Here is a 15,141-nt window from a genome sequence, read left to right on the forward strand (position 1 = left end):
ACCAATGGAAAAACCATAGCCTTGACTAGACGGACCTTTGATGGCAAAGTAATGTCTCTGCTTTTTAATATGCTCTTTAGGTTGGTCATAACTTTCCTTCCAAGGAGTAAGCGTCTTTTAATTTCATGGCTGCAGTCACCATCTGCAGTGATTTTGGAGCCCAAAAAAAAAGTCAGATACTGTTTCCACTGTTTCCCCATTTAATTGCCATGCAGTGATGGGACCAGATGCCATCATCTTCGTTTTCTGAATGTTGAGCTTTAAGCCAACTTTCTCACTCTCCTCTTTGACTTTCTTCAAGAGGTTCTTTAGTTCTTCTTCACTTTATGCCATAAGGGTGGTGTCATCTGCATATCTGAGGTTATTGATATTTCTCCCGGCAATCTTGATTCCAGCTTGTACTTCTTCCGGCCCAGCATTTCTCATTATGTTTTCTGCATAGAAGTTAAACAAGCAGGGTGACAGTATACAGCCTTGACGTACTCCTTTCCCTATTTGGAACCACTCTGTTGTTTCATGTCCAGTTCTGTTGCTTCCTGACCTGCATACAGGTTTCTCAAGAGGCAGGTCAGGTGGTCTGGTATTCTCATCTCTTTCAGAATTTTCTGCAGTTTATTATGATCCACACTGTCAAAGGCTTTGGCATAGTCAATAAAGCAGAAGTAGATGTTTTTCTGGAACTCTCTTGCTTTTTCCATGATCCAGCGGATGTTGGCAATTTGATATTTGGTTCCTCTGCCTTTTCTAAAACCAGCTTGAACATCTGGAAGTTCATGGTTCACGCATTGCTGAAGCCTGGCTTGGAGAATTTTGAGCATTACCTTGCTAGCGTGTGAGATGAGTACAATTGTGCGGTACTTTGAGCTTTCTTTGGGATTGCCTTTCTTTGGGATTGGAATGAAAACTTGACCTTTTCCAGTCCCGTGGCCACTGCTGAGTTTTCCAGATTTGCTGGCGTATTGAGTGCAGCACTTTCACAGCATCATCTTTAGGATTTGAAATAACTCAACTGAAATTCCATCACCTCCACTAGCTTTGTTCGTAGTGATGCTTCCTAAGGCCCGCTTGACTTCACATTCCAGAATGTCTGGCTCTAGGTGAGTGATCACACCATCGTGATTATCTGGGTCTTGAAGATCTTTTTTGTATAGTTCTTCTGTGTATTCTTGCCACCTCTTCTTAATATCTTCTGCTTCTGTTAGGTCCATATCATTTCTGTCCTTTATTGAGCCCATCTTTGCATGAAATGTTCCCTTGGTATCTCTAATTTTCTTGAAAAGATCTCTAGTCTTTCCCGTTCTATTATTTTCCTCTGTTTTTTTGCACTGATCACTGAGGAAGGCTTTCTTATCTCTCCTTGCTATTCTTTGGAACTCTGCATTCAAATGGGTATATCTTTCCTTTTCTCCTTTGCTTTTCGCTTCTCTTCTTTTCACAGCTATTTGTAAGGCCTCCTCAGACAGCCATTTTGCTTTTTTGCATTTCTTTTTCTTGAGGATGGTCTCGATCCCTGTCTCCTGTACAGTGTCACATACCTCCATCCATAGTTCATCAGGCACTCTATCAGATCTAGTCCCTTAAATCTATTTCTCACTTCTACTGTATAATCATAAGGGATTTGATTTAGGTCATACCTGAATGGTCAGTGGTTTTCCCCACTTTCTTCAATTTAAGTCTGAATTTGGCAATAAGGAGTTCATGATCTGAGCCACAGTCTGCTCCTGGTCTTGATTTTGGTGACTGTATAGAGCTTCTCCATCTTTGGCTGCAAAGAATATAATCAGTCTGATTTCAGTGTTGGCCGTCTGGTGATGTCCATGTGTAGAGTCTTCCCTTTTTCGTTATTTCAATGTCAGCATATTTCCTATTTGTAGGAGGCAGGACACTTCTGTCTTTTTTTTTTTAAAGAAATGCCAAGACATGAACAGGGAGTGCTGAGTTCTAATATGCCATCTTATTTTATTCATAAAATGCCTTTGTATATAGTGCTCTGTCTTTCTGTGTGGTGTTTGCACAGCAATAATTATAGCAATACTACCTACATGTACTGATATTAATTACATATTACTCTCCATTGCCGTTGTACAGTTTTATTAGTTATCTCATCAAATCCTCACATGTGATACTAAGATGCTAAGTTCCAGTGTGCCATCCAGATCTTAATTATTAAATGCTTTTTGATGAAGCTAAGACATTTCACAGGAGGAGAAGGGGGCAGCAGAGGATGAGATGGTTGGATGGCATTATTGACTCAGTAAGCATGAGTTTGCGCAAACTCCAGGAGACAGTGAAGGACAGGGAAGCCTGACGTGCTGCAGTTCATGGAGTCACAAAGAGTTGAATGCGACTTAGTAACGGAACAACAGCAACAGTAATAATAAAATGATAGGTTCAATAGTGTGTGAGTTACATTTATTGTCTCATTTAAATCTCTAAGGAAAGTTGTAAGAAAGATACAGAAACAGCTTCAGAGAGGCTAAGTAACTGGGCCAAAAGGCAGGCAGGGAAAAGTGAATTATATTCATCCATAATTTATTATGAATTTGAAATTAAAGGAATTTACTTGTCAAGATACTTCCCTTCAGATATTTTATTCTCTTAAATCCTATAAAAGGCTGCTCTGGGGAAAAAATGTATTGATTCACGGAAATGATTAATTTCCTCCTGTTCATATCAAATTAGCACAAATCTCTGTCTATGAGTTCTTATATCTGAGCTACAGCTGTGTAGCTTATGGTTGCTAAGGAAAGAATTTAGAATATTAATGTTGGATTTTCTAGATAACCCTGCAGTTCTCTGGCACTTCACATGCCACTGCAAATGTATGTTCAGGGGCTGGTGACTGCTTTTAGATAGTGCCTGTTATAGAGGATAAAATAGCTTTTCCTTGACCACTGATCACCCACTTTTAACTCTCCAGATTGCTTGACATCACTAAGTTTGATGCAGTAGTTATCACTGCTACTGTTTTCTTGAAGTGCCAAAATCTAGACGTTAGTTGTGAGGAGAGCCTGATTGTTTGGTGGCAGATATTTTCTAGGATATAAACTGTATTGCATCCATGACCCATTTTTTATGACTAATAGCTTTGATGTTGATTAGCTGCCCAAGATTAAATGTATAATGTTAGTACATACAGCATTTCATTAAAAATCATGTCCTAATTTTAATATGTGATGGTTTAGTTGCTAAGTCGTATCTGACTCTTGCGACCCCATGGAGTATAGCGTGCCAGGCTCCTCTGTCCGTGGGATTCTCCAGGCAAGAATACTGGAGTGGATTGCCATTTCCTTCTCCAGGGTATCTTCCTGACCCAGGATCAAACCCAGGTCTCCTGAACTGCAGGCAGGTTCTTTTCTGACTGAGCTACGAGGGAATCCCCATTTTTAAAAAATATGGAATACCAAATAAATACATATAAACAAAATAATATAGAATAACAAATATTATATATTCCCTTGTTGTTATTCTTATAGAATAGTAGAATAGAATAATAATAAGTGAATATTTCAACATGTAAATGTTCAGGTACCATGGCATTAAAAGACAAGAAGAAGCAATCAGATTTTTGAACCCATTTAAAATGGGTTCACAAATTTGGATTTAGGAAACCATGAAGGGAAGCTTAAATATTATCAATACCTATCCTTTTATTTGAAGACAAAATATTATATTTATATGTATATGTATGCTTATAAATGTATGCATATATACATATGAATACATGTGATTATATTGCTAGAAAATTCAGGATACATTAAAACCACACATAAATCTTTGAAACATATATAAAATGGAGTTAGAGTCTAAATCAATCAATCTTTCTCAGTTTATTCTATAGTTATATAGTAAATAGAAAATTATCTATTAAAAGCATGCAAACAATATTTTGCGTTTATATGTAAGATGAAGTTAGGTTCTGTGTTCATATATTTATAAATAGACTCTCTAATAGTCTAGTGTATTAGAAAATAATATGGATGGGACCTAATACTCTTCTGAGCAAAATGTCTGAAACATTGAAGAACAACCCAAACTGCCAGCATCAACCACTTTTGTGACTGCCAAACATCCCCTTACTAAAGAAATTCTGAAACATCTCCAAGGGGCTGAGAGTCCATGTGGAGAGCCTCTGACAGAGATGCGGGCTTCTGAGAGGATTTCTAGTGAGCTGTGTAGACACAGAAGAGTGGAGTAAAACTCTGCCCATTTTCTGTGTGGATACCAATGGGGCCAGTGTTTCTAAAGGATTTAAAGCTTTCTATGATGGTTCATTTCCTTTCCTTTTCATTTCATTTCCAGCTTTAAAAACTGTTTTTTATTTCTGCTGTAAACTCAACTTAGAATTCCAGACAGGGTACACGTTTTGCTGGTGGCAGCAGTCAGTTGGCGAATCAACAGTTTGGAGAGGTATGGGGAAAGATCTGCATCCCAGTGCATAAGCAGCATCTTCACTTGCTTGCCTTCATGGACTTCTCCAACATAGATCCCTCCGCTGTCCCCAAGGACCTTCTCATAGTCTCTGCATCTCAGTGAATGGCAGCGCCAACCTTGCAGCTGCTGAAGTCAAGAATCTGACCTCATTCTCTCACACCCCACGTATCATCAGTCATAATCTTCTGTAGATTGTACCATCAAAATATCTTCAGAATTTGACTATATCTCAGCACTCCCACTGTCACTAATCTGGTTCAGGACATAAGCATCTTTTTCTCTCCAAGACTTTTTCCACAACCTCCTGATGGTTTCTTACTCTTCACGGTGTCTTGACCCAGCAGCCAGAAGGAGACTGTTTAAACATAAGGAAGATTACATACTCCCTGCTCGAAATCCTCCATGTCTTCCTTCTCACACAGAGCAAAAGCTAGTCCTTACAGTGACTATATGATGCATCACACTCTGCTCACACTTCCACCCCATTGTCCCTCTGACCTAATTTTCCACTCCCTTCACCCTCCTCCAGCCACCCTGCCCTCCTTGCTATGCTTCAGAAGCACCAGGCGTGTTCCCTTCTCAGGGTCTCCATACCTGCTCTTCCTTTTGTCTGAAAGATGCATTCCCCAGATACCTGCACACCCAGCTCTCTCCCTTCATGTCTTCGAATAAAATTCAGCTTCTCAGTAATCACTTTCTCCTACCTTATACCCTTTATAGGCTTTGGTTTTTTTTTTTTTTTTTTTCCTCCATAGCACCATATTGCTATCACTATTTAAAATAGTGGATATATTTTGCATTGTGAGAGCAGGGGTTTTGATCTGTTTTTTTCCTTGAGATACCTTGAACATTTAAAAGCAGTGCTGGGCACTGTTCAGGACTGAATGGACAGTTGATGAGTGAATGAAGGTCATTTTACTTTACTCCTTATATGCACTTTTAGTGAGACTCCATCACGGGCTCTGTACAACATGGTCGTTTTTCTCATGAAACCCACAAAAGGGAACACAGAGGTTACGCGGGAAGATGACAAAACACTGTTGCACTTCAGTAGGGCTTTGCATAGAGTATTATAGATGAGTTCATGGTAAAGGGGGTATCTCCATTCATCTTGGGGAAACCAAGGAGAGCTATGTTACTGAGAATTCCTGGGTGGACTTTGACATAATGAAAGGTATCCAGGGGTGAGAGTATAACACTTAAAGGACACAGAGCCTGGAAATGAGTGTTGTGTAGTGGAGCCACAAGTATTTTGTGGTTCCTTTAGAGTAAGGTTCACAGCAGGAAGTGGTGAAAGGTGGGGTAATAGATATAAATAGAAGCCTGGGCCTTGCATGCAATGTTAAGAAATGTGGATTTCATCCTCCAGACTGAAAGTTATAAGCAAGGGAATGGTGTGGTATCCAATTTATATCAATATTTTAGGTTGGTTGCTGTTGATCATATGAAGGTAGTTGTAGACATCTAGAAGGAAATGATGATTGTTTGAGCTAAGGTAATGGTCAAAGGCTGGAGAAAAGGGGAAGGGCTTGATAAATATCCTGGGGCTGAAACTGTCTGATCTTGATAGATAGCTGGAAGTGAGAAGAGGCTAATAACTAGATATTTAGCTTAAGTACCTAAATGGATGGTGATGATACCATAAAAAGTGACAGTGTTAGCTGCTCAGTCATGTCTGACTCAGCAACCCCGTGGACTGTAGCCTGCCAGGCTCCTCTGTCCATGGGATTTTCCAGGCAAGAATACTGGAGTGGTTTGCCATTCCCTTCTCCAGAGGATTTTCCTGACCAAGAGATTGAGCCCGGGTCTGCTGCATCACAGGCAAATTCTTTACCATCTGGATCATGGTACCCAGATATCATAAACTGAGATAAAGTAATGGAGATTGGAGTTATTTTTATTGTTGTTGGGCTAGGGAATCTTGCAGTGATTATGAATTTGGTTTTGCTTATTTGACTTTGAGATGGCTGTAAGGCATACAGGTGTATTCAGATTCAGATTCAGATCAGTCGCTCAGCCGTGTCCGACTCTTTGCGACCCCATGAATCGCAGCACGCCAGGCCTCCCTGTCCATCACCAACTCCCGGAGTTCACTGAGACTCATGTCCATCGAGTCAGTGATGCCGTCCAGCCATCTCATCCTCTGTCGTCCCCTTCTCCTCTTGTCCGCAATCCCTCCCGGCATCAGAGTCTTTTCCAATGAGTCAACTCTTCGCATGAGGTGGCCAAAGTACTGGATATGACCCCCAAATAGTTTCTATCTGACTCTGCAGCTCAGGAGCGAGGTCTGCAGTGGTAATTTAAAAATGAAATCCAGTGGAGGGAAGTTGAGACCATTTGAGTATGGAAGAGACTACACAAAGAGTGTATGCAAAGTGGTGATTCATGGATGGAATTAAGAGAAAAGTGAATAAATAGGAACCTAAGAGAGAGAGGAGCATCTGGGGGAGAAAAGGTGTCATTGAAGCAAAAGTATATCAAAGGTCAGAGAGAAGTAGTGACCAACTGATTAAATGACACTGAGAAATACAATAATATAAGAAATAAAAATGTATTCATTGGATTTGGCAATTAGAGGGCATGGATAATACTTGTTCTTTTAATAAATAATGCATATTGAGAACATGCTATGTGACAGGATCTGTGCAACTCCCTCTAATAAAATAACAAACAAGATGTATGTGATATGGACCCTTTCAGATCTTATCAACTGGGAGAGTAGAGAGTTTGAGCAGAGAGATACATACAACTAAGAGGTTTAAAATAGAGACTGAGAAACACTGTGATAGGGCTAGTATAGGTTGCTTCTCATTTTGTGGATGTTGTTGTTCAGTCGCTCAATTGTGTCCAACTCTGCGACTCCATGGATTGCAGCACGCCAAGCTTCTCTGTCCTTCACTGTCTTCCGAAGTTTGTTCAAATTCATGTCCATTGAGGCGGTGATGTTATCTAATCATCTCACTTCATGTATCATTTCATGGATACAGTGCCCTGAATATACTGTTCTGGGAATGGTCTCCCTACCTCTGAGTCTTCTTAACTGGTGAACTTAACTTGTTCTTCATTTCTCAAATCAACCGACACTTCCTTAGACAAGCCTCTTCTGACCCTTAGATCAGATCAAGTTCCTTCTGTTGAGTACTCTCTTCATGCCTTCTTCTCCTTCATAGCATTTATCGTAGCTTATGAGTATCTGTTTAGTTGTACAATTTATCACGTCCATCAGTTGGACTGTAAAGAAGGCAGAATGCCAAAGAATCGATGCCTTCGAACTAATACTGGAGAAGACTCCTGAGAGTTCTTTGGACAGCACGGAGATCAAACCAGTCAATCCTAAAGGAAATCCACCTTGAATATTCATTGGAAGAACTGATGCTGAAGCTGAGACTCTAATATTTTGGTCACCTGATGCAAACAGCTGACTCATTGAAAAAGTCCCTGATGCTGGGAAACATTGAGGGCAGAAGAAGAAGAGGGCATCAGAGGATGAGATGGCTGCATGGCATCACCAATGCAATGAACATGACAAACTTTAGGAGATAGTGAGGGACAGGAAGGCCTGGCATGCTGCAGTCCATGGGGTCAAAAGCTGGGCATGACTAGGGGACTGAATAACAGCAATAACATCAGTACGTTAGACTAAAAGCTCCTTAAGGGCGGAAGCCATGTTGGCTTTTATCAGTGAGCAAATAAATATTTATTGAATTAATGAATGAATAACTATTTCCTGGAGTTTATCTGGATGTTTCAGTAACAAAGGATTGCAGTCAACTGAGGAAGAATTAAGAAGTGAGTAAGAAAAGCAGTGAGAATAGACTATTCTTTTAAGAAGCTTAGTGAAAATGGAAGGGTGAAGGTAATCATTGGCTAGAAGGTCATGTGGAATTAAAGGAAGGATTTATTAGGATGGGGAGACTTGTGAACTATTAGCAGGCTAAGTGGAGCACAGCCACAGAAGGGAAGGGGAAATGATGAATGAGAAGGAGGGGAAAACAGACATCTGGAAATTTCTGTGGACATGGGTTATGGAATCAAGGGAAGTATGGTCAAGAAGAAGGAAGAAACTTACGGGCTAATTTGTAGTACAGCTCTACTCTGAGGAATAAGAATTCGACAGTCTTCTCACTCTTCTTCAAAGAATGTGTCATCATAAATCAATCATAAGACTGAATTACATATGAAATTCTCTATAAGAAAGAAAACCAGTACATTCAGTTCAGTTCAGTCGCTCAGTCATGTCCAACTCTTTGCTACCCCATGGACTGCAGCACTCCAGGCCTCCCTGTCCATTGCCAACTCCCAGAGTTCACTCAAACTCATGTCCATTGAGTCGGTGATGCCATCCAACCATCTCACCCTCTGTCGTCGCCTTCTCCTCCTGCCTTCAGTCCTTCCCAGCATCAGGGTCTTTTCCAGTGAGTCAGCTCTTCGCACCAGGTGGCCAAAATACATTACATTAGAGGACAATTGAAGTTAGAGAAGGGCTTTAAAAAAACGAACATAGCAGGAGACACCAAATGATTTTGAAATCAACATCTTATTTATTTTTTACAGAATAGTTTACCAAATAGAGGCAACCACAGTTGACACTACAGGATTCCTGCTGCTTAGCTACCCTTTCCCTGTCTTTCTATTCCAGTTTTTCATAGTTACTATTTTAGTTCTTTTGATTATCTTTCACCTTTAAATACTCTGTAGAGACTTCTGTCCCGTGTCTAACAGTTTTAGGTATATATGAGGATCTAGTCCTCCTACAATTCTTGCTGCTTCTCCGTTTCCCATTTTCTGTAAGCTGTAACTTTGTTTTTATATTGTCAAATTTAATAACCTCCACACTCTTTTCTAATGTTTACAACTTTTTTCCCTAAAGAACGATTCTAATATTTGAAAACCAGTTGAGTGTTTACGTATCAAGAACAAATAATTATGGAACAAGGATTACAGTTCCCTGTCTATGGAATCCCAACTTCTAGGAAACATGCCCCTTGCATCTTTGTGCACTCTGTTAACTCAATTATGCTCTAGTTTGTTATGCCTCATATTTGAACCTTCCATGCCCTTTATTTTGTTTTGCTTTTCCTGAAAGTCCTTATTGTTTTTCTTCCTCCCTTACTGGGAATAGAAATACCCACTTTATTTATCATGTTATTTAATATTTAGTTCCTCATAAATTTTATTGCTTGTTGTATATTCCATTGTTATTTTTTGAAGACATTCTTGAAACCAGCTGACTTCCTGTTCTAAATTGAACTGATTGCTTTGGAACCCATTCGCTGAGATTTCTTACACCTTTTTTGTATGTGGTAACATTGTCCTTCTTGACTTGCACATTCACTTAATGAAGTGCTTCCTTAAGTCATGGCCCCAGAAAAGGCACAGAGGAGTCTTAGCATGTCTAGAATTGTTTCATTTTTGCCCTTATTATTGTTTATTTCACAATTGGGCAAGTAATTCTAGCTACATGCTTTTAATCAGGTCTTTGAAGGCTTTGCATATATGTTTGCTTTTAAAAAATCCTGTGTTGGGGCGCCCTTGGTGGCTCAATGTTAGAGAATCTGCCTGCCAATTCAGGAGACGTGGGTTCCATCCCTGACCCAGGAAGATCCCACATGCCATGTAACAGCTAAGCCCGTGTGCCACAACTGTTGATCCTGTGCTCTGGAGCCCGGGAGCTGCAATTACTGAGCCCACATGCTGCAGCTATGGAAGCCTGTGCCCTGGAGCCCACGCGCTTCTCCCCAACAAGAGACGCTGCTGCAGTGAGAAGCCCGCACACTTCACCTAGAGAGTAGCCCCCACACACCACAACAAAAGAAAACCCGCACAGCAGTGAAGACCCAGCACAGCCAAAAATAAAATTATTAAAAAAAAAAAAATCCCTGTGTTGTGGAGAATTAGAATAGTGAGATAAATTAGGAATGAAGAGTTAGTCATCGGATCTCCAAAACCTTCTCTCATAATTATTGTTTCTAACTCATCCCTCCCAATATCAAAGCCACGGAGGCAAATGCATATATTAAAATCATTTTATACATAGACTAAATCTCACTGGGAACAGTAATAGATAACAGTTAATTTAGTTATCATTTCCCCACGTAAAGGATAAAATAAATCTTTAATTCTTGGTGAAAGTGGAGATAAATACTTGTAGGCAGATGTGTACTGATTTAGTTATAAAATAGGTTGGCTATTTAGCAGTACATTTATTGTTATTTTTCCACCTTAGAATTAAGCAAAATCTGTATGAAAATAAACAGCTGAATTCTAGTTCAATAGAACTAGAATTTAAGATAGTTTGTGGGCATTTTATTAAACTAAATGTAAACAGCTTAAAGAGGGGAGTAGATACATTGATTAATGTCTCATTGCAGGTGTTCATATGTCCTGTAAAGAATGTCATAGGCTCAGAGGTGGTCCATGTTGTCATTTCGATCTATTGCTACTGTGTGGACTTAATATCAAACTCATATCAAAGAAATATCTGGCATATCCTGAACATTTTATCTTATGACTTGTAAATATAGAGATATATAAGCAACATGTAGTGTTTAAATATTCAGCTCCTTATGTATCAGCCATCTTTATTTGATATAGATGGAGAGAAGAAACCCTGTCTGTGGTAACAAATCAAATGATGTTTGTGGCCTATGGGCAGTCAGTTTAATCTAGTGGATTAGAAATATCTCATCTGTCTTAACCCTGTCTCCATCTCTTAATTAGATACAAAGTTTTGATGCTGAATTACAGTTGGGCAATTAGTTTGTTTTTTAGCAGAGATAAATTGATGAATGTTTTGACGCTATAATAAAAATGTTTTTAGAGCTTCACTGAGAAAGAAAATGGACTTTACATAAATGTAATTTAAACCGACTTTTAAAAGCTTTGATGTTTTGAAAAGAGTGACCTTTAAAGATATATTCAGGGAACTCATTTAGAAGATGAAATTTATCATCCTCTGGGTGTTAGAAGTTCAAAATTATAACTTGCTTATTAGCAAATGTGAAAAGTCCTGTCTCTTGTTACAAGTTAACTTGCATTATGTCAGTGCATTTCTCTTTTAGCCTGAAGTTATAAAATATTCATATATAATCAAGATACATTTGCAATAGTATTGGAGGATTCACTCTGTGCCTGACAGAAGTTCTGAAACCATTTTTCATGATTAAGTCATTGCTGTTATGTGTGTAAAATATTCAAATTACTCTATAGAACCATATAACCCTGCAACATATAGGGTTCCCATAGAGTATTATCAGAGCTTAGAATTTTATCACTTCCTGTGTAGACCTATTATTGGAGTAACTGTACTTTAGTAGCCTGCTGTGTTTTGAGTGTTGTTTTTGAAATAAGGAAAGACTTAAAATAGGCTAGAAAGTACAGTCTTCGGTATTTAAATGCATAATGAATATACCACATAAAGATTTTAGAACACAATAAAAAGTATTACAAACAGATGTAAAAGGGCAGTGAAAATTGAATATGAAATTTTGAGGCAAATGAACTGTCAGCGACAAGTTTAATTTATTAGAACAAGTTTCCTGTCAGAAAAAGTTTGAATATTATTTTAAAGGAAGAATGTGGATTAGTCCGGAGAGCAACTAAGCCAAGCAGAAAGACTCAGACATGCCTCGTGCAGGAGGCAGACATGATGACATTGTCAGCAAAGAATATGACTGACCCTGTGGTTTTATCTTTAAGTTTATGATAAGAGGGCGCTTACCTTCCTGGGTAGCTTAAATGGTAAAGACCCTGCCTGCAATGTGAGAGACCTGGGTTCAATCCCTGGGTTGCAAAGAATCCCTGGAGAAGGCATGGCAACCCACTCTAGTATTCTTGCCTGGAGAAGTCCATGGACAGAGGAGCCTGACGGGCTACAGTCCATGGGGTCACAAAGAGTTGAACACAACTGAGCAACGAACACTTTGACTTTCATCTTAGCATAATAACAAAATAGACATGAATCAAATCCTTTCTCCATTCATTCAAGCAGAGTACTTTTCTGAGCTCTGGTTATGAATAAACATGCCAGTCTTATGGTTGGTCATGAGGGTAAAGATGCTATGTATGTACAAAGTTTGGTATATAATAGGCTCTAAGCAAATATTAGCCCTTCTCCCTTTATAGGTCACATACAACACTATGGTATGTGGCTAGGAAATCTGTTAAGATTTATTATCTCCATATCAAGATCAAATACAATATACAGTCCAAAGGTTGAGGATATGAAGAAGTAACCTTTATTTTGGATGCTTAGCAGTTGTCTCTGAACATGTTTTCTCCTAATGCTCAGGTGGTTTAAAGGATGAGAAATAATTCAAGGGTTCAGTAGGGCCTTGCCCTCCATCGTTCCTAAATGCCATCTGCTCTGCTAAGTGGATCAGTCACAGCAGTTGCTCGTCAGGCTTATTCATAGAAACAGGCCCTACGGGGCCGTCAGGGGAGAAGTGACCAGGAAGCTGCAGAGCTTAAGCTGCAGAGATCCTCACCTGCATGGGACCCTTTGTAGGCATCCAGTTTGTAATTTGCATGCTTCTCCTTTAAGTGTGTGTGTGCTCAGTCATCTACAACTCTTCGCAACTTCATGGACTGTAGCCCACCAGTCTCCTCTGTCCATGGCATTTTCCAGGCAAGAATACTGGAGTGGCTTGCCATTTTCTTCTCCTAGAGATCCTCATGACCCAGGGATCAAGCCTGCACCTCCTGCATTGACAGGTGAACTCTTTACCACTGCCTTCCCTGAGCCCCTCTAATTAGATAATCTCAGGCTCCACAAAACCTGGGTCCACTCTCAAGGGACTGTCAGGTAAAAGGGGAAAAAAATCAATACAATTGAAAAAGATGAGGTGGCCAATAACAGGAAAAGCAAGTTTGGCTTCTGTTGACCAAATAATGATTGGTAGTTACCTTTGACCACTGATGCCCATATGCCCTTGACCATAGCTAGTCCTTGCCTGTCCAGGAAGGTACTCTCTAGTCTAGCATCAGTCTAAGAATCATCCATATGAAGAAGTGATAAAGGAGATCACCTGGCAATCAGGGAATGCCAGTTACACTGCCCAGGTATTTGGTTCCTCACAGTTTTAGGTGAGTGAAGGGGGAGGGATAAATGGAACCAATATTGTACTGATCTGACTCAGTATGTGCCTCCAAAATGGGTTAGTCCCTGTATGTATATTATCGCATTTTTATTCTCATAAGTAATATAAGTAAGTAGTATCATCTAAATTGTAGCCTGGGAGATAAGGAGTAATCTCAGTATTTACCTGTAACTCGACAGCAACAACTTCTGTATTTTCCTGTTAACTTGACAACGACAACAGTTGTGCAGGTAGCATTGTATACACAGTCCTGTAGGTAGCATTGTATACACAGTCCTGTAGGTAGCATTGTATACACAGTCCTGCAGGTAGCATTGTATACACAGTCCTGCAGGTAGCATTGTATACACAGTCCTGCAGGTAGCATTGTATACACAGTCCTGCAGGTAGCATTGTATACACAGTCCTGTAGGTAGCATTGTATACACAGTCCTGTAGGTAGCATTGTATACACAGTCCTGTAGGTAGCATTGTATACACAGTCCTGTAGGTAGCATTGTATACACAGTCCTGCAGGTAGCATTCTATACACAGTCCTGTAGGTAGCATTCTATACACAGTCCTGTTCAGGCGTTTGCAACTAACATGAGAGCTGGGAACTAAGATGGCATTGCAAATACACTTACACCTACTGGGGCTTTCCTGGTGGCTCAGCTGGTAAAGAATCCGCCCAACTAGGTTCAGTCCCTGGGTTAGAGAGTTGGGAAGATCTCCTGGAGAAGGGAAAGTCTACCCTCTCCAGTATTCTGACCTGGAAAATTCCATGGACTGAATAGTCCATGGGGTTGCAAAGAGTTAGACGTAACTGAGCGACTTTCACTTTCACTTTACACCTATTGTCATTCCCTTACACAAAGAGAAATTTCTGTCCCTTAAAAAATTTTATGTAATCCTTTCTTTTAAAGAATCCTCTTTGTCTCTTCTTATTTCCCAGGCCACCTCATTTTTGCTTATCATAGCATCAACAAAATATACCTTCACAGCATTTTAAATTGCCTCCTAATCATTGAGTGAGATGTATGTTTAGAAAGAAAAGTGAATTTTCTTCAGGATGTGTTTGTTTATATTAGTCAAAATAAACCAACAGCTTCAGCATCTGAAATGTTAATGAGCTTTACACATCTAAAGGGTTTGATATAAAGATGGCCTTAAAGAATGTGATTATAAGCAAACTCACAGCTTCAGGAATCCTATCTAAGGCTTTTATTTTGGTGAAACTTGTATCTTTTGTTCCATACATCCTTTATTAAAAATTTAATAACCTTGTTCTTCTTTCTCTCTTTGTCTGTTACAGATCCACATCCAGAGAACTGAAGGGTGTGACCATATGACCTGTTCACAGTGTAACACTAATTTTTGTTATCGATGTGGGGAGAGATACCGCCAGCTCCGTTTCTTTGGAGACCACACCTCAAACCTCAGTATATTTGGATGCAAATACCGCTACCTCCCAGAGAGACCTCACCTAAGGAGATTAGTGCGAGGGTCAGTCTGTGGTGAGTGTCCAACATTATTTATAGGACTCTTCCTCAGGAAGTACACAGTGATGATGATAGAGTTTAGAAATGTAATCCAACAGCTATGCTAAATCTCAGCACCTGCCATGCAT

General features: G+C 39.7%; 1 protein-coding gene across 4 annotated transcripts in view; it reads left to right on the forward strand.

Annotated features, from left to right (window-relative positions):
• Window positions 1-15,141, forward strand: part of RNF217 (ring finger protein 217) — a 128,442-nt gene that overhangs the window by 95,982 nt on the left and 17,319 nt on the right. For all 4 annotated transcript variants that reach the window (XM_044924446.2, XM_025294792.3, XM_025294793.3 and 1 more), the window contains one exon: window positions 14,827-15,028. In XM_044924446.2, the coding sequence (XP_044780381.2) occupies window positions 14,827-15,028 (202 nt within the window). The remainder of the gene's footprint in view (window positions 1-14,826; window positions 15,029-15,141) is intronic.

This window comes from Bubalus bubalis, chromosome 10 (assembly GCF_019923935.1).
Source record: "Bubalus bubalis isolate 160015118507 breed Murrah chromosome 10, NDDB_SH_1, whole genome shotgun sequence".
NCBI classification, from domain to species: domain Eukaryota; kingdom Metazoa; phylum Chordata; class Mammalia; order Artiodactyla; family Bovidae; genus Bubalus; species Bubalus bubalis.